Here is an 18,096-nt window from a genome sequence, read left to right as displayed (position 1 = left end):
GATCCCCCTCCTTAATTCTGATTCTTCTTTTTCTTCCTTCCTTAACTCTCTGGATACCCCTTTTTCTACAACTACCTTGTGTGATTGTGCAACTATCTCCCACACTTTTACATACTTCTCTCTACAACACATACAACAACTCAGTCCCTGGACCAAGGACAACTTCTCTTTCTTAACCCAAGACTCACTGGTTTTTGATACAATCACTGCCACAAGGATTTTCTATCTGCCACATACTCCCCGGACAGGATTTGTTTTCTTGTTATCTTCCAGGCTTGTCTTTAGTCTGTCCACACTTCGACAAACACAATAGGTAGCTCCCGTCACTTTTTCTTTACAATTGGTTCTCCTATGCGTTGTTATTTTTTTCCCTTTGTCTTCTGGACCTGTACCACTGTCAACTGTGTTTGCCAAGGATATCGACAACCTATTGCCCAGGATCCCAGTACCTTAAACCTACTCCCACACCCGGAATTTTGGCCAATTTTTGGCGACCATGAATAAGGAACCACTGCCAAGGATACTTGCCTTCAGCACCTGCTGAGTGAATCTCTTTGAGATGTGTTTAATGTTGCACACTCAAATCGCCTGACTTCCACTGCCACTGGACTACCATGGATGTTTCTTCTTTTTTGACATTGCCTCAGCTCTAAGACCGGAGTTTTGAGTGCGGATTTTGATATACCCTTGGACCCCAATGCCACTGGAAACAACGCCCCTGGAATGTACCACATGAACCACTTAAAAGGACTTGAAATTATGACTCTTTGCCTGGAAATCTGATGCTACTATGGCCACTTTCTCAACAATAATGGAACCACTTTACCCCAAGGAATCAACCGAGGAATCTTTCAAGCTAATGTGCTTGCTCCGTGTCAATAATGGTCCTTTGAAGCATCCGCTTTCAACTCTTGCTTAGGCCGTTTGCTTTAAGGAATCTGGCCGTTGTGTACCTACCTGATCTGGCCACAAAAATGAACGACTTTCTTTTTTACTTACCTGGACTTACCTGGATGATGATGATTCAACCAAATAGTAACTCCGGCTATGAAATTGCTTCTCCTCGCCCTGACACCACCTAGCACTTCCTTGGATTGACAACAGACCTGGACCCGAATATAGACACGACAACTTTGACCAGGACCTTACGATAATCCCTGGTCGGCCAAGGAACTTTTACTCCCACAACGGCGACTCTGGTGCGTGCAAATAATCGTGACGCGACCCCTACTCTCATTACTGACTCTCACTAGGTCTTCAATCATCTCTGGTCCATGGAGCTCTTGTTTTTGCTTTTCGTCTTGTTTTTTTTTCGTCTTTTTTTCTTCTTTTCTTTTGTTTATTTTCATTGTTCGATGACGAATAGTAGATACTAACTCTTGGTTTACAGTGTTTTTTTATCATACAACCACACAAAATGTCTTCAAGGACTAGCAGCGACTCTGACCGAGTCTCTATCTCACAGTCCATGCGTACCTCTATGGTTTCAGGAATCTCAAATATGGCCTCAAGATCAATCCAGGATGATGAAATGTCGAGCCATGACAACTCCTCGTTGTGCTCAAGTATCCGTACAGCCCATGGAAATCCACAGGACATGAAAGACTGGACAATGAACCGCCAAGAATCCCTTGACCAGGCCATGTCAAAACCAGACTCATCCGAGGTGCACATGCTTTCTTTCTCGTTGTCTCAGCAGCTGATGACCCCCACGGTCGGACCAAATGATGTTATGTACCCAGGCGTGGACTTCCCAGCAGTCCCTGACATGAATGACCATGAAATGACCCGGGATCTCTATAACTTCCTGGATTTCTCTTCTGTTGAAAATGATGTCTGTGTCGGGAATGGCACTCCAGATGATGCTCTTTCCATCGGACACAGCTCTCACAGTACCGAGGACGGCCACTATATCACAGGCCCAGAGTCATGGACTCCAATGATGCATGATGCCCATTACCCAGGAACCACCATGGAACAATTCTCGTCGGGTCTTTTCCAGACCGTGCCGGTCTCTCCACCACTGACCGACGCTAGCAATGATATGTCTGTTACTTCTTCTTGCTCACACGCCGGATACACTTCATTCATGCCCTCCGATGATGCACTCCTCGGAGACTTCACCACATCGCCCATTGGAACGACTCATGGACTCAACCCAGCGGAACCCTTGTTCCCTAGCTCTTCTCTTAACGACAGGGATATCAACAGGTGAGTGTCAGAAAAACCGATATGCCAGAAGAAGAAAAACGTTTGATCTGAAACCTAACCACCATGTCGTAGGACCATCAGACCCTCAAAGCAACCCCGCCGTTCAGCATTGTCAGCTGTTTCTCAGCACCAAGGAAAGAGTGATCCTGATTTCTTCCCCACTCTCCCAGTGAGAGAGCCAACCCGCCAGAGATCCAAGGAAGGTGTTGAGGCTCGCAACCCGCGAGAGCACCAGTATTATTCCATGTCCACCCACAGCGATGGAAAATATTACTGCCCATTTGCCACTGGAGAGAAGCCCTGCAACCACCCACCCACCACGCAAAAATGCGCTTACCAGCAAGTCCTCCCGTGATAAAACATTTGGTGTACTCTGAACCCAGCTAACCGATATCAACTAACAGCAAGTACCTGGATTCCCATCTGAAGCCATACCGCTGCAAGGTCCCCGCCTGCATTGATGCCCAGCTGCGCTTCTCTTCCAACGCATGTCTGTTCCGCCACGAGCGTGAAGCCCACGGATTACATGGCCATGGAGATAACCCCCACCTCTGCCTGTGGGAGGGCTGTGAACGTGCCGTTCCAGGAAATGGATTCCCAAGGAGATGGAACCTTTACGACCACATGCGTCGCGTGCATGACTATGCCACCTCCGAGCGCCATAGCTCACCAGAGACCTCGCCCGGCGCTGGTCAGATCAAGAAGAAGGAACCCACTGGCCGCAAGAGAAGAGTCACTGGTGCCACCCCGGCTCCCACCATGAAGCGCACTCGCTCCGTCCACTCTCAGGCTAGCTCCATCAAGGCCACCCAGACTTCCGCCAACCTTGGACAGCGCCTCCAGAACGCCGAGCAGAACTTCTTCAAGTGCCGTTCGCGTCTGCTCGAGGAGCTGAGTAACATTTCTCCTCAGGATACTGCGATGCACGAGAAGGTCAACGCCAGTTTCCAGGAACTGTTCACTTTGGGTATGAACTACCGCCATATTGAGGCCAGCCAGGCTAGTTCCCACATGTCCAATGGATTGCCTTGAAAGGGTAGAGGAGCTGTAAGCCTTCTTCTTGGAGGAGAACAGCGGTTTTTTTTTGAACGATACGAACAAACTTCGCGGGAGGACTTTTTCTTGATTTCCTTTTTACTCCGCGGCTAGACGTGCTGCTTGCTGGCCAGGCACTCTCAATACATGGAGGAACCCGGTGCGATCGCTCGCGCGTACAAAAGTGGACTTCGGCCAAAGGATTGTCTCAGCTTGATCCCATCGGGCAGGGACAATCCGATTCCAAATGGATATTACGGCCAGGAACTGGATAGGACCCAGCGTGGAACCCCACCCCACGCTAGAGAGCTTGTGATCTGCCCCCGATCTCAAGCTGCTCACCACATGGGGATCTAGATTCAGTACCAAGGGCTTCTGAGCTTCTTGGGCTGCACTCTAGATCCATGGATAAAACCATCCCAATGACACAAGACCCGAAACTTATGCGGAGGAAACAGCAAAGCGGGATACAGTGTCTCAAAAAAGAGAAGAATGACAGCAAAGAGAGATATAGTCATGTATTGTCCAACAATTGGTTGGATTTGATTTGTTGTTGAAAGAGATAGGTGTTGCGTTCTTGTTTCAAATGACTTTTTTTACTTTGCAATTCCTAAACGTATATCCTGTAGATCTGAAGCGTATCCAAGTCATAACCTCGTTAATCTCATAACTACCAACTTTTTCTAGTAATGAAAAAGACATCTAATCTATCTGATCCTACTCAACTGCAAAGTATTTATTCTTCAGCAGCCTCTGCAACCACGCCCGAGAACTCAGCATTGAGAAACCGCACAAACGCATCCCCAATCTGATCAGCCGTCAGCGTACCACCTCCACTGCCGTGTCCCCGACCAATATACGATCTGTTCAAACTAATCCACTGTCTGCGCAGCCTCTGCAGCCGCGGTAGAGCCAAAACCCCACCAGCAGCGGCGAGTTCATCCGTCGTTCCAGTCATGGCGACATGGGACGGGACAAGAATGGGAACAGTTGCGTCTGGAACCTCAATGGCGATTGCATCACGGCGACTGCTCTGCGCGAGCGCTACTTCCGCAGACGGGTAAGTCTGTGTGAAATTGCGGATTGCAGTCACAACTGCCGATGTCCGCTTTTCCATGGCGTACATCGCGTTCGAGTCTGTTGCCGCTGCTTGGACGGTAGCTTGGTGTGGGATGATTCGGGCACGTGTGGAGAGTCCTCCACTGCGGCCACCGCCTCGAGTGCCTGTTGCTATACTGGCGACGTCTGAGATGGTGGTGGATGCGAGGGAGTCCATTAAGCTTGGGATGGCTGTTTCGGTGGGGCCTTCGGTTGATGGGATGACTACGCCTGTCAAGGCTTCGAATATGTCTGCTACCGGGGGTTCTGCGTCAGCCCAGGGGACTGTGAACAGGGGCTTATCCCAGCGACTGTGAGTGCTTGGTTCCTCGTAGCGGAAGATGAGGTTATTGAGCAGCTCAGATGGGTAGGCCTCCTCAGTGTCCTCGGTAGACTCTGAGTAGGGTGCGGGAGTATCTTCGGGTTTGGAGGTCTGCGCATCCGATGTCTTTGCGTATGTTTCCTTTCTGGCGTCTCGGCGCAGGCGGGCGTCATTGTTGGCAATGCACTGGTCGACGGGTGTTCCGACGTGAACCTGTAACAGACTTGTCAGCCATTGGGTGTCGCAATTCATTTGGCACGTTCCAAGCTCATACCACACAGCATGTCGTTTGCGCAGCTTTCGCCTCACACCACAGCTGATACCTCCATCCTTTGATATAATTCATTCCGTCGAGGATAACGATACTGTCCCGCTTGAGCACACGCTTGGCTCTCGCGTAGGCGACGCCGCGCGCCTCCTTCTCGGTGCGGGCATGGTCGTAGACAATTCGTGGATGGGAGGAATCGTGTGAAGCGACCACATGGACCTTGTATCGAGACTTCAACGAGACCTGCGCGCCTGCTTCGGCAGCTGCGAATACTTCATCTTGGTGTTTCTCAAACAGAGATGCGAGTTGATTGGCGCGGTGGGTGAGACCGGAGCACGGGTATCCCGTTAAAACGACGAGCTGAATGTATATTTGTCAGATTTGATTGCAGAATTTAAAAGGTTTCTCGACGTACCGGCATCGTTAGTTGTCGCGGTGTTTGTTCAGGGCGGACTTTTTTTTTCTTTGCGGGGGGATTGTGGCATGTGACCCGCATCTACATCTAACCACCTATGCTCTCTAGGGCTTTCATTGGAATTTAAAATATTTTTTAATTGACATGATCGTTGCATTCGATGCTATTTACTAATTTGGGTACAGGATGGAAAACAAAAAAGCAACAGTGGAAGGTTGTGTAGTGAAATTGAGGCCTGAAGTAGGAGGCAGAGGTATTTAGTTCAGGTGCCTTATACAGAATAGAACAGAGGCGGAAATCAAGAGTGATCTTCTCTCAATGTATATAAAATCTATCGAACTTTTGTCATGTAATCATGTCATCGTTCCAAGTAGGGGGTATCAAATCAACGCTTAAACAGCTTTGGATGAATCCAATTGATCCTGCGCCCATCGGATCTCATATCCGAACACGGTTTTTCGGAGCCTTTCATCCTGTAAAGAGTCAGCACCATGGATATAACGCAAAGAAGAACTTTGAAAAGGTAAACTTACGCCAGGGTCTTCCTTAAACAGCACCGCATCCACCACCTTCTCAAAGATCTTGGTGACAGCGAAGCCGCTCGCCTCGGCCAACGGGAAGAATTGCTCGGTCTTGGGTAACAGCCAGGGCTGGTATGGGGTGAAAATAACCAGAGCAACAGAGTTGGGATCCTTTTTCATGGTTTGCTGCATGGTCTTGATCAGATTGGGGTGCTCACGGTGGCTGTATATCACATCCGCCATGATTAAGACGTCAAACAAGGATGGAGAACCATCGGCAGTAGGGGGGAGATAGGCCCGTAGCGGGCTCACATCACTGCCCCATTTGTAGCCATCGACGTGAAGGCGGGGCTTTCCGTCTTCCCTCGCGGGTATGGCGCTCGCCGACAACTCTGCGTTGTGCTTCATGTTTTCAACTAGATCCGGATCCGGATAGTCGGTCAATACCACTGTACGGGCACCCTGAATGGCGCTCACGATGCTGGGAACGCCTGCTGCGGCACCAATCTCGAGGACATCCTTGTTTCGGATGAGATCCTCGGTGTGCTCCTCAATGTAATGAGAGCTAGTTCGGCCAGCGTTCCATAGCAGATTTCCCTGTCAAGGTCTGTAAGTAGGCACCTTGGCTGATCATGTCAATTGATATCATACATAGAGGGGGTGGTCGCCCACAAGACGGACGCGGACTTTCTGGCCTGATAGCATGCAGTGCTCGGCAAATGTGGGCGGAGCATCTTCAGGATAGTACCCTTCCGGGTCCTGGAAAAGATTCCCCGCATCAAATTCGTCGTCGGCCATGGTATATGACTTTAATGCTATGGAGGGGAAAAAATATCAGTATCAGTTATCAATTTCTTATCGGTTTCTCCCGTGGTTGCCTCAGGCATCAAGAAAGTGGGCTAACAGAGCAAGAGATTACCGGATCTCTCGGGATCCCGAGGTCGGAATTAGAGGATTCCGAGATATGTACACGGTCGGATGTCATTTATATTGCCTCGCCTTAAAACAATATAAACAATTGCCAGTCTAGAGATCATTGACTGTTACATTATCTAGTCACATCAGTGTGAACTATACGTACGTATAGGAAATCACGTGTATTCCACGTGATGCGGAGAATATGAAGATCGGATACCGTACAATACAGCCACAATACGCGGGCAAATCTCGGGGGTCGAAGAGAAAACCTGCCTGCTTTCAAAAGATCATATGCACCCCTGAGAGATGTATTTCTGACTTTTATTTAGACTGTTTCTCTTTCACTTCTCTGGTTGTTCGTCCAGTGCTTAGTGGAAAGTCACCCCGGCTAAATCCGTCTGAGCTTTGCAATCTGCATCCTCGGTCGATTTCAGCGGCTTCGATTTCCTTGCCACTCTGCTTTCTTTTCCATTCTTCTCCCTTTCGCATCTTTGTCCATAGCAACCCCTCTCTCCCTGTTCTACCATCTGCCCCAAGTCCACGTCCACTGCGAACCCTTCTTTGTTGTATCTTGAAGATCGGACCGCTTTAGTCAACGTCATGGACTCGACCCTGCGAACAACCTACAACCCTCAAACACCTCTCACCCAACCTACCACCTGTCATTCCTCCTCATCCCTCGACCCTTCAACTGGACAGCCCACCATGACCCAGACTCAAAGTACCCTAGAGGCCGCATCGAATGCGACCAGACAGGTGTTCTCTTCACCCTCGCTACAATCTGCCTGTTCCCCGCAGTCCTCAGCCCCTCCCATGCAACCCTTGTCACAAGCATTCGGCAACACATCCAACCCGAATACCCTTCCCATCGTCCCCGCAGCCAACACACATGCAGTATTACCTATGAATGCAGCCCCCGCTCCGGCGCCTGCCTCCGATGCTTATCCCCATCAGATAACTGGCCGCGGAGGTCCAACGGCCACAGCACCCTTTCTGCAGGACTTCAGTCTCGTTGCCGAGGCAGCCAAGCGCGCTCAAATGGGTATTGTCATGCGTGATCTCGAGAGTGTCACTCTGTGATTTTGAGGTTTACGGCTAGATAGGGTAGGGACCCGGGTCGGAGATGGAGATGCCGTGCCAATTGCGCACGTGCATCCCCGGGGCACATGGACTGGCTCCATGTTCTAGAGTTGGGGTTTGGGATTACTATGGCGTATTACACGTGGGGGGGAGGGGTTTAGGGTTTGGATTGTTATGGATTTTGCAGAGACACCTACCCATTAGAAGGTGCAAACTTGCATTCTATCTTCGGATGTTTGCAGGTTAAGTCCAGTGTTGCCTTGAGACGGTGTTTTCCCGGTTAAATTTCTTAGGGCTTACAGCCCCTATATCATCTACTTACGAGACATGCAATATCCGTTTAAAAAAAGCGTTCCCAATAAATAAATAGAGTTGTAGTTAGAAATATTCCACATAGCCTAGGCATACAAAGAGGTCCAGAGGTCCACTTATACCTTATCTCTCTCTTAGTTCGACTTACCTCTGTGCTTTTCCTGGGTCAATAGAAGCCGCAATCATAGCCGACATCTTTCCAATGCAATTAATTAAGCCAGTGACGCAAGGGCCTCGGCAGTTCTTCCATATGAATCTAAGCGAATCTAATTTGACTCGTTCCGGTATCAAGATTAGATGATCAAGCTCTACGGGATACCCTTTTTGGATAATGGGGTTGCCGTGGAACCCTTTCCCCGCGTTTCTCCCCGGACTTCGGAGCGGAGCCGACTTCGGGAGATCATACCCCGGAGTCTTTAGAATAGTTAGGAACTTATTTAGGCTATTTCTATACTATATATGGGATGAAGTCCCACCCGCTTGAACGTGGGTACGGAGTAGATATTTCCATTTCAATTTACGATTCCAATATGAGTACTGTCTCTCAGAAGAAAAAGCCCTACTTCGGGTTAACTGGGGGATGGTTGACCTTTTGGATTACGGTATGTACAAGTTTACTCATATAGTGTTTGGTTGGAATTGACATGTTTTGTCTTAGGTGGCATGCGCAACTGATATGACCTTATTTGGTTACGACCAAGGAGTGTTCAGTGAGTATTCTAGAAACTGTACAATCTCGGATTAACCCTAACTCAATCTAGGCGGCGTTGTGATCACACAAGATTTCCTCGAAAGCCACAATCTGGTCGGCCCTACAAAGACAACCGCCCTGTCCACAGTAACTGCCATATATGACATTGGTTGTTTCTTCGGAGCTATTATCGCCTTCACCATTGGTGAGCGTCTGGGCCGAAAGAAAGCCATCCTGCTGGGAACTACCGTCATGGCAATAGGAGCTATTATTCAAACAAGCTCGTTTAGTTTGGCGCAGATGTTCGTTGGTCGTATCGTGTTAGGGTAAGTAACCACTTCTCTTCAGAACACTTGATCATCTACTAACACCCCTTGTAGTGTTGGCAACGGTAAAGATCATCGGATCCAATGAAAATACAATATTCTGACACTCAATAGGTATCAACACAGCTACAGCCCCAATCTGGCAGACCGAAACATCCCAAACGAAATGGCGCGGAAAACTCGTAATCCTAGATATGATGATGAACATTGCCGGTTACTGTATCGTCAACTGGCTCAACTATGGACTATCATTTGCAGGCGGCTCTGTGGCCTGGCGATTCCCACTCGGATTTCAATTCTTTTTCTTTTTCATTCTGTGGGGTACAACGCCCTGGCTGCCAGAGTCTCCTCGGTAAGCATACACGCCAATCCTTTTGATGGCTTCATCTAACAAGATACCCGCAGTTGGCTGCTCGCCCACGGCAAAGAAGAAGAGGCAGTTGAAGTGCTCAGCTGCCTCGAAGCAAAACCGATTGATGACCCCGTGGTGATAACTCAGCGCAACGAAATCGCATTCAGTATTCAATACGAGCGACAGAACGCCATGAGCTGGCGCGGGCTCCTCAAGAAGGACAAGAAGAATGATACCAAGACACTGCGCAGACTGTTACTTGGTATGGGTAGTCAGTTCATGCAGCAGTTTGGCGGTATCAACATCATGTCTTATTACATGCCCACTGTCCTGACCAAATCGGTTGGTTTGCCGGAGAAAATGGCGCGATTGCTGTCGGCTTGCAATGCCGTCTCCTACCTGATTTTCTCGGGTGTAGCTGTACTTTTGATTGAGCGGATGGGTCGCCGTGGGTTGATGCTTCTATCAACGTTAGGGCAGTTCGCGTGCTTCCTCATTATTACTGTTCTGGTTCGGTATGTTGAGACTAGTGATAATGGCAGCGTGTACGGTAATGCCTCGGTCGTATTTTTCTTCCTTTATTTTGGGGCATTTGGTATCGGCATGCTGGGGGTGCCTTGGTTGTATCCCACTGAGATCAACTCCCTACCGATGCGGACAAAGGGTGCTGCAGCTGCAACTGCCACTGACTGGTGCGTATCTGAGTGGCGGGTATACTTCATTGGGATTTTTTTTTGACAAAGTACAGGCTCACAAACTTCATCGTCGTGGAGATCACCCCAATCGGAATTCAGAGTATTGGCTGGAAGTTTTGGATTGTCTGGACGGTGACCAATGCTGCTTTCCTACCTATCCTCTACTTCTTCTACCCGGAAACAGGTATGCTCGATACTCTCCCCTGTTCTTGCTCTTACTTACTGTCATTGTAGCCAACCGGAGTCTGGAGGACCTTGATGCCTATTACCGCACCAACCCATCGTTGATTGTGTCTGGAGATCCGGATGCTATCTGCCAAAAACGCCCGCAGAAATACATTGATCGCGAAGACGAAGAGTTCGAGAGAGCGGCTGGCAAGATAGTTTTGCCCGTCGAGATGGCAGAGCATGTGGAATGGACCGAGGGAGAGAGGCAAACGTAGGATTTGACTGTGGTAGACTTTGCAAAGCCATGAGTATATAGTGGAAGGACTTTGTGTTCAACGTTCAGCGGAGCGTAAGACTACGTTCCAACAACCTGTGGAATTATGTACATATTCATATGCAGCGATAGAGTACATGCACGGAATTAATAGCTAGTAAGCTGTTTCAGTAACGGATCCTATATGCAATGAATTGGCCTGACGAAAGGACATAGATAAAAAATAACCCATATTCGGGTTTGGACTAATTACTTGATTTTGATATTCTATTCCTGGATCCCTCTATGTCCAAGCATTCTTTTAACGAATCACAAGGGCATTCCAAACACGGCTAGTTTGCCGTGCATCCCAGATCATTCTTCCCATCTCGGTATGTTTGACGGGTACTTGAGAGTTTTCCGTTTCATATAGCGGTCGCGTTTGGAATAATTAATGGACGTTTTTAGCCTTTATTTTTTAGACATTGGCTGACGGGCTGGCGCACGTTAGTCCCGGCAGTTACTTGGTTTAAAGTGAAATGCCGGCTGCATGGTGGCGCAATTAGCGTGCTATTTATTGGACTCGAGAGCAATGTAGCATTCAAGGGGTTCTGGATATGATATATTATTCTGATATGTCAAGGAGCAAAAAACCCATTAATTCACATAATCCAGAAAGCCAGACATCCCAAAAATCATCCCAAAACACCGAGCTATGCGCAGGTCAAGTAGAGAGTAGATACAAAACCCCCAAACATGAACTAGCGATTAATAAAATCAAAATGATCGCTGTCCACCCCAAAAAATGATGGATATAGCAGATGCAGAAAAAGCAAAAGGTCCAAATTGAATGATTATACCGTAACACCCCCTCTTCTGTATGAATAGCCGCGTATTGCATGGTCCCATGTTCATAGATGGCAATTCTTTTTTTTTTTTTTTCTTTTTCTTTATGATCGTCACATCCGGTCATTAAATGAAGGAAGCTTGGCTCCTGTTTCCGTATTGAGTTGATGAACCGATTAGATTCGGCGAGGAGATGCTGGCTCCCTTAGTGCTGGCTGGCTTGCCCCGCAAAGAGAAAACCGACAACCGGCGGGAAATTCGCTGGCTCATTCCTCGTTTGGGAGCAGACCAATTGTCGAAGGAGATGATGGATATTGGCCGCGACCGCGGAGGTCCGTGGGATGTCATTGGAGCTGAGCGTGATGGAGGAGCACTCAAACCGGGCCCGTCGGAGAACATGGTTGAGCGACGCTTGAGCTTCTCGGTGGTTTGACGGGCGTCCATGGAGAAGTCTTCACGGATATCGCCTAGAACGTGCGAGACCCGGCGGAACAGTTTGGGAGGTTTGTCGTAGATGGAAGGTTCTCGCTGCTCTAGGCCATAGACTTGTAGAGGGGTTGACTCGGTTTCTTCATCCACGGGGGACGAGTAAAACCGGGGGTATTTGACAGTCATTCGGGTTCGGCGGGAGTTGAGTGAAAGTGTGGATGCGGGGGGATGTTGATATGGAGAAGGATGAGGCTCAGAAGAGACACTGGAGGAATAGGAACTGTTTGTTGTAGATGAAATCAACATGGCTTCAAAAGGTGATCTGTCAGAAAGAGAGAAGAAGAGAGAGAAAAAAAAAAAGAGCCAAAAAGGGCCCGTATTCTGATGGAATTCCGAAAAAGACCAAAAGTGGATCAGAGACATGGACACTTTAGTCCCGTAACACTTAGATGACATGTAATATAGGGGATGTTACTGTTTAAAGGGTATGGAGTAGATCTTATTGACTATTATTAGACTCTTCATTACGGAGCATTGTTATTTACACTACGATCTGCTATGTAAATAGTAGAAGGTTGTCCATGTGGAAGAAAAACAATGGGTCTATCAGATTGTATCGTCTTCCAATGACGCGGCAGGAAAAAGCCACGATCTTGTTTAGAATAATGTTACATTCTTCACGCTCCTGGGGTTCCTTCCACGTCCCCTTCCACGTCCTTCCCATACGCAAAGCAAAAATAAAAATAAAAAAATAGCCCGTGTTGCGACATTTACCAAGGGGCAGAGACAGTGCATCCACGGTTCCCACCGGGAATCGTGGATTCCTCATTGTTGATTGGTCCGATTTCCGCTCAGGGGGGGAGGGGAATGGCGCCATGGCTCTATACTTTTTTATAGAATCAGATATGGAATCTGAGACATTTACTATTCAAGAACTTTGGAGGGAAATGTCTTAGAAGTACTCATGATATAACAACCCTCAAGTTATTGAAGAGGAAAAAAAAACATTTAAACACTTGCCCATTTTTGCCGAGGATCCACAGAACCACACAGACAAGCCCATAGTGGAACATGCGGGATCGGATTGAACTATATTACTCTCTTTTATTTTGTATTACAGCTACAATACTACAATACTACACACATGGTAACATACTTCCCCGCACATGGGTCTCAGGTGATTCATTTGCTACATTTCAGTCATAAGTGCCAAGGGGCCAGGTGAAAACTCTCCGATTACATCACAAAGCGGAGATTGACATCTGTCGATCTTGAGTCAGCTACAAGAAAAAAAGATTTTTTTATTTATTAACTTACCAAGAGGATGGCTGCAGCTCAGTTGCGGCTTCTGGGAGTATTTGCCCTCGAGCTCATTTCGGATCGTATTTAATAGCTGCAGGTAACTCTGCTGGGGCCACTGTTGCAGTGATTTGATAAACGCCCAACTCAATGCACCACGCGCTTGTCCGTCTTGGAACGTATCGGCTCTATTTCGGGGTTAGCTTGAATCCTTATTACCTTGAAATTATAAAGCTACGCCCACTTACGAGGTTTGTGTATCCTTGGACCCTGAAAACATCACCACGTCGGCCGGAGAGGTCTTGGTCATAATTGTGCGCTCACGGGCCGATCCGCCGTTGGCTGCCTTTTTGAAGAACCCGATCGCTGTCGAGGCGACACTGGAAAGATCGCCCTGTCCATACGAATTGAATGCACTGAACAAGTCCAGAGCTGCCTCCTTGGCCAGGTTGGGTTCCTTGAGAACACCCTGCGTCGAGTAGACGTACGGCAGATCCAAGGCAGTACCCGAGTGGCACGAATCGAAGATCGCCGTCAATCGCACTCCGGGTCGCAGTGGACGCACCATGATGTCATGCATATCATCGTCGACAATGTGGCCGGCAACGCGGTAGTCCAGTGGATAAATGACATCGTCGAATCCATCGTCCTCGTCTCCATCCAGATCGGGAGTACGACCTCCGTGACCGGAGAAGTGGATGAACAAGGAATCGTTAGGTTGGGCATCCTTGACGAGCCACTGCATGGCACGTAGAATGTTGGCCTTGGTGGGGAGGCTCATCGGGTTCCGTTGGTCGTCGGTGAGAATGACCATGTCCTCTCGCTTATACCCGAATCTCTGGGTGAGGAAGTTGGACATGTTAGTGACATCGTTAATACAGCCTCGGAGTGCATTAGGCTGCCCGGCATAGTTGATTCCAATCAACAAAGCCTTGCGGCGACCGGTACAGGCCGAGTACTGGAACTTGTAGTTTGAGGGAGCCCCTCCCCCGAATTGCTGAAAGTTCTGTGGTGGGGCTGGGGGCAGATTCGGGGAATTTGCACGAGGAAATCCTGTTCAATGGTCAGTGATGCCCAACTTTTTTCTTTTTCGTGGCATATGGAACTTTACCATTCTGGGGGGCGCTCAAAGTATGCTGGTGGGAGGGAGGGCGAGGAGATGGAGTATGGCCATATGGCGGGGTAGGAGAGGGTGGATATTGGGGATAAGGATGAGGATAAGGCGATGGATAGGGGGAATGACTAGGAGCCGAATAAGATGATTGGGGTCGATGATACCCGTAGGGCTGAGCATAGGGCTGCGGCTGCCATTGGGGAGGTTGTTGATATCCTCCCCATTGAGACCCTTGTCCGGGAGGGGGAGCGTGAGGCGGATAATACATCAAGACTAGTATACAATCCCCAGATGGAAGAGAGAAAAGAAGAAGTTGAACAGCTTAAAAGTAATTCGGCTGACATGGGTGGGTCACGCAAATAGGACATTTACACCTTCCCTACACAAGTTTAGTGCCTGGGCAATTTCAATGCATACAAGGTACAAAGAGATATTGGGGATCCACCGTTAGGGCTGCAGGTAAATCACTCTAGTTCATATTATTCATCTCCAATGACAGCCTCCGTTGTAATATATAATATGTAATAATGAAACCAAGAAACCAAGAAACTAAAGAAACCAAACCGTCCAAGCCTCAGGCTGCATCGATTAGGCAGCGACTTTTTCAACCCTCACGTGACGGTACCTGATTACGACGAAAAACATTCAAAGTAAGAAAGTAGTACGGAGGTTCGGAGTAAGAGCTAGATTCAGAATAGCTGGGCAACTGAGGTAGCATGCAGCAAAGTGCGTAGGTGAGACTAATTTTGCCACTGAGGCGGTGGCTTGGAAGAAACGCGTCCATGCGGCTCTTCATGTTCTGTTTAATGAAGTCAATGATAAGGTCTATACGGGTTACGGAGTACTGCGGAGTACTACGGAGTACATAGTAAGTGCATAGTAGTAACTATTCAAGCTATCATACCCCGGAGCCACACATGCACCGAAGATCCAATACGAAGGGTCTTGGATAGAAGCTGCGGACCCCACCTAATCCGAGTCACGAGAAGATCGTGTCCATGTATTAGGCCAAATGGAGACGGGATGAGCCGCGAATTTCGGAGATGTTGGGTGTAATCCGAAACCAAAACACCACGAGAGCCTCAAAAGATCTCAGCCCCCCCTGTGATGACAATTGCGTGATCCGGGGGAGATCTACTCGTACTCTTTCTTACGCTTAATATCCCTGGAACATTCCAACCCTGGAAGCTCTGGAGACTCCAAGAGATTCAAGGCTTTTGCCATTTTCGGTCTAGCCTTGTTGAGGCTCTTACGGTTCCAAGGTTTTTTTGGTATACGAGAAGGGGGGTGTTCCATGGTAGCTCATGCGGAACCAATCCTTTTTAGAGCCTCAACCTCCGCAAGGTTCTCCTATCTCACTTTCCTGAAACATAAATCGGGTTCCTTCCTTCCATATCTATGAATTTGAGATATGGACTTCGTTTTGCTTTGTTTTTTTTTTCTTTTTCGGCAGTCGCCCTTTTGTCTGAGACTCTCTCTCCCTTGATTACTTGAATATTTGGCCACTTTTATAGCCATGCCCACTCAACAGAGTCTGGACACTCTTCCATTTGATGTGTTTTACCAGATCGCGACCTCGCTGGACGACCGTGATTTTGTGAACCTCAGTCGCACCAATCGTGCTCTCTATTCTCTGTCGCAAAGCGAACAGATTGCCCGCAAAACCGTCGAGGTAAGCTCAAGTCAAGCCCCCTTGCTCAAATTACAATGCTGACCCTGGTTTACAGAATGTTTTACTCCATAGCAAAGAAGGTCAGACTGCTATAGCGGCCCAGTCTGGGTTTCGCAAAGCCGTCGGGCATCGGCTTGCTATCCACGAGGCCGTCGCCACGGCAAATCCGTATTCCGTGGTCTGCTTAGGCTACGGGGCCGAATTTCTGTACAACCAAGGCTACCTATGTTACCGCTCTGACCATTGGATTCGGGTGCTGGACGTGCATGGTACTACATCCAGGGAGCGTGTCATGGATCTCCGCGAGGTCATCCCTAGTTTCCTGGTAACCGGTCCCGCGGAGCCGGATGTAGCAGACCGGGTTACCCTCTTGAGCTACAGCGATGATATTCTCGTGTTCCGAGTGGCCGAGGTGAACGCGACCGAGGACGCGTTGTTCGTAATCAACATGGCGTGGCGGGAAACCCACCGGGCACAGAGACGTCTCCTGCTCCGTAAGACCATCCCAGCATCCGCACCAATCTTTGTACGACACAGTGGATCCTACATATGGTATGGCACATTTACCGCCGCCGATGGTTCGGATGGGGTGTGGTGTATCACTGGTGTGGATCTCGAATCGGGTGAACCTATCAACTTCCCTCTCGACCGAGTGGTCGATGGCGATCTTGGCCAAACACTGTGTTTTGAAATGCATGATGAGCATCTCTATGCGGTTTCAACTCAGGTTGCCTCAGATGACGATGAAGTACACTCCTCTTTTTACCATTGGTTCTGCCATGCCCCTCGCGAAGATGGCCGCAAATGGAACGGTCGCTTCTGGCGCCGAGAGCATCAAGAAGGCCCTATCAATGAGATGTGGACTGATCTTTCAATCCGCAAGGACGAAACGACTGGCCGGCCAGTCATACTTGAATGTCGCCGTGAGTGGCGGGATGGCAAGAGCGAAAACCACCGTACATACTACACACAGCGACTTCCCACGCCAGAGGAAGCCCTAGCGCCTCTTTCAGGGGGCGCCATCGAAACTCCATCTTGGGTTTCCATGGATTATGATCTTGAGAACGAACACCCCTACGATGAGCGGCCTGCTAAAAGGTTGCGGCGGCATTACCATGCCGAGTACGAGTCTGGCTCTACAAAGCGACAGGAATTCATCCCAGCTCGCACTAAACACAGAAGCTACCATCTCGGTGCATCTACCTTTGTGGACATTGTCAATGACCCTGCCGGTGATAATCTGCGATCTCGAGATCGGATCCGTCTCCGTACAGTGTCGCGCAAGCGCAAAAGTCCCATTGACGAGGAGGGAATTGAGGGACCTCGCAACCGACTGTTCCAGCCCACCCAAGTGGACCAAGATGGCCGTCCTATTGAAGGTTCCGAGGAACGCTTTGAGTGTCGTGGCGTGCACATGTGGCCTCCAGATGACGCCCCGCCTGCATTACAACAATTGCTCTGTCCAGGTCCGCGCATTGGATCCGTGAAAAGTACTGCAGATGAACGCTCAATCATCTACTCAATTGATGCCCCTGGACTTCCCCCAAATCAACAAGCTCTTATCCTCATTAGCTTTGATCCTCATTTTCAAATTCCTATTACGACAGATCTTCCACCTGTTACCTCTCGTGCACATCACCAGGATCCCGGGGAACTATTCCCAAGGACACTGAAACCACCACCTCCGTTTTCCCCTTCAAGCAATCTCGTGGAAGAAGCACCGCCTTTTTACATGGATATCAACCGCGGGTACTATCTGCGTGGGAGACGGGATCGAGATTAGAAGGACGTTGCATAACTCAACCTAGACAGGGTATAAAACTAGCTGTCACACGACGATAGATGCCAACAAGCCAATATTAATAAAAAAGAACAAATTAAAATTTACATCAGCACACAGTAAACTTAGTATACGAGGTCGTGCATGCTTCTCTTTCAGCACTAGAGTCAATTCGGGCACTCGGGAGGCCTTGGGCAGCAAACTCCTTGGATTTACCATTGAAAATTTACTTACAATCAATTGGATACCGTAGGAATTGAGATGTTCAACACAGCCCTATATGCATGTGCT

At 48.7% G+C, this 18,096-nt stretch overlaps 8 protein-coding genes across 8 annotated transcripts; 4 read left to right on the top strand and 4 right to left on the bottom strand.

Moving 5' to 3' along the window:
* Positions 1 to 1,417: 1,417 nt before the first annotated feature.
* On the top strand, positions 1,418 to 3,243 carry N7447_008066 (putative C2H2 finger domain protein; the record flags this gene model as incomplete). The annotated part of the gene is made up of 3 exons (XM_057232328.1): positions 1,418 to 2,211; positions 2,284 to 2,562; positions 2,616 to 3,243. The coding sequence occupies 3 exons, from the start codon at positions 1,418 to 1,420 to the stop codon at positions 3,241 to 3,243; spliced, it is 1,701 nt and encodes a 566-aa protein (XP_057081870.1).
* Positions 3,244 to 3,982: 739 nt separating this feature from the next.
* N7447_008065 (putative RNA polymerase II Elongator complex associated protein Kti12) lies at positions 3,983 to 5,355 on the bottom strand (the record flags this gene model as incomplete). Its single annotated transcript, XM_057232327.1, has 3 exons — positions 3,983 to 4,879; positions 4,941 to 5,294; positions 5,350 to 5,355. 3 exons carry the CDS (start codon positions 5,353 to 5,355, stop codon positions 3,983 to 3,985), a joined length of 1,257 nt encoding a protein of 418 aa, XP_057081869.1.
* Positions 5,356 to 5,741: 386 nt separating this feature from the next.
* On the bottom strand, positions 5,742 to 6,668 carry efm7 (putative nicotinamide N-methyltransferase Nnt1; the record flags this gene model as incomplete). The annotated part of the gene is made up of 3 exons (XM_057232326.1): positions 5,742 to 5,822; positions 5,883 to 6,467; positions 6,522 to 6,668. The coding sequence occupies 3 exons, from the start codon at positions 6,666 to 6,668 to the stop codon at positions 5,742 to 5,744; spliced, it is 813 nt and encodes a 270-aa protein (XP_057081868.1).
* A 720-nt stretch (positions 6,669 to 7,388) lies between these two features.
* N7447_008063 (uncharacterized protein) lies at positions 7,389 to 7,868 on the top strand (the record flags this gene model as incomplete). Its single annotated transcript, XM_057232325.1, has 1 exon — positions 7,389 to 7,868. One exon carries the CDS (start codon positions 7,389 to 7,391, stop codon positions 7,866 to 7,868), a length of 480 nt encoding a protein of 159 aa, XP_057081867.1.
* An 842-nt stretch (positions 7,869 to 8,710) lies between these two features.
* N7447_008062 (sugar porter family MFS transporter) lies at positions 8,711 to 10,687 on the top strand (the record flags this gene model as incomplete). The annotated part of the gene is made up of 8 exons (XM_057232324.1): positions 8,711 to 8,782; positions 8,839 to 8,890; positions 8,942 to 9,197; positions 9,252 to 9,262; positions 9,312 to 9,549; positions 9,603 to 10,241; positions 10,298 to 10,428; positions 10,479 to 10,687. The coding sequence occupies 8 exons, from the start codon at positions 8,711 to 8,713 to the stop codon at positions 10,685 to 10,687; spliced, it is 1,608 nt and encodes a 535-aa protein (XP_057081866.1).
* A 950-nt stretch (positions 10,688 to 11,637) lies between these two features.
* N7447_008061 (uncharacterized protein) lies at positions 11,638 to 12,126 on the bottom strand (the record flags this gene model as incomplete). The annotated part of the gene is made up of 1 exon (XM_057232323.1): positions 11,638 to 12,126. One exon carries the CDS (start codon positions 12,124 to 12,126, stop codon positions 11,638 to 11,640), a length of 489 nt encoding a protein of 162 aa, XP_057081865.1.
* A 1,050-nt stretch (positions 12,127 to 13,176) lies between these two features.
* N7447_008060 (caspase family protein) lies at positions 13,177 to 14,533 on the bottom strand (the record flags this gene model as incomplete). Its single annotated transcript, XM_057232322.1, has 4 exons — positions 13,177 to 13,202; positions 13,258 to 13,427; positions 13,488 to 14,292; positions 14,518 to 14,533. The coding sequence occupies 4 exons, from the start codon at positions 14,531 to 14,533 to the stop codon at positions 13,177 to 13,179; spliced, it is 1,017 nt and encodes a 338-aa protein (XP_057081864.1).
* A 1,336-nt stretch (positions 14,534 to 15,869) lies between these two features.
* Positions 15,870 to 17,808, top strand: fbx15 (F-box domain protein; the record flags this gene model as incomplete). The annotated part of the gene is made up of 2 exons (XM_057232321.1): positions 15,870 to 16,025; positions 16,081 to 17,808. 2 exons carry the CDS (start codon positions 15,870 to 15,872, stop codon positions 17,806 to 17,808), a joined length of 1,884 nt encoding a protein of 627 aa, XP_057081863.1.
* Between the last annotated feature and the right edge of the window lie 288 nt (positions 17,809 to 18,096).

The sequence above is a fragment of the Penicillium robsamsonii genome (genome assembly GCF_028829455.1).
Source record: "Penicillium robsamsonii strain IBT 29466 chromosome Unknown utg000005l_segment0_segment0, whole genome shotgun sequence".
Taxonomy (NCBI): domain Eukaryota; kingdom Fungi; phylum Ascomycota; class Eurotiomycetes; order Eurotiales; family Aspergillaceae; genus Penicillium; species Penicillium robsamsonii.
This window is presented reverse-complemented; position numbering and strand designations above follow the sequence as displayed.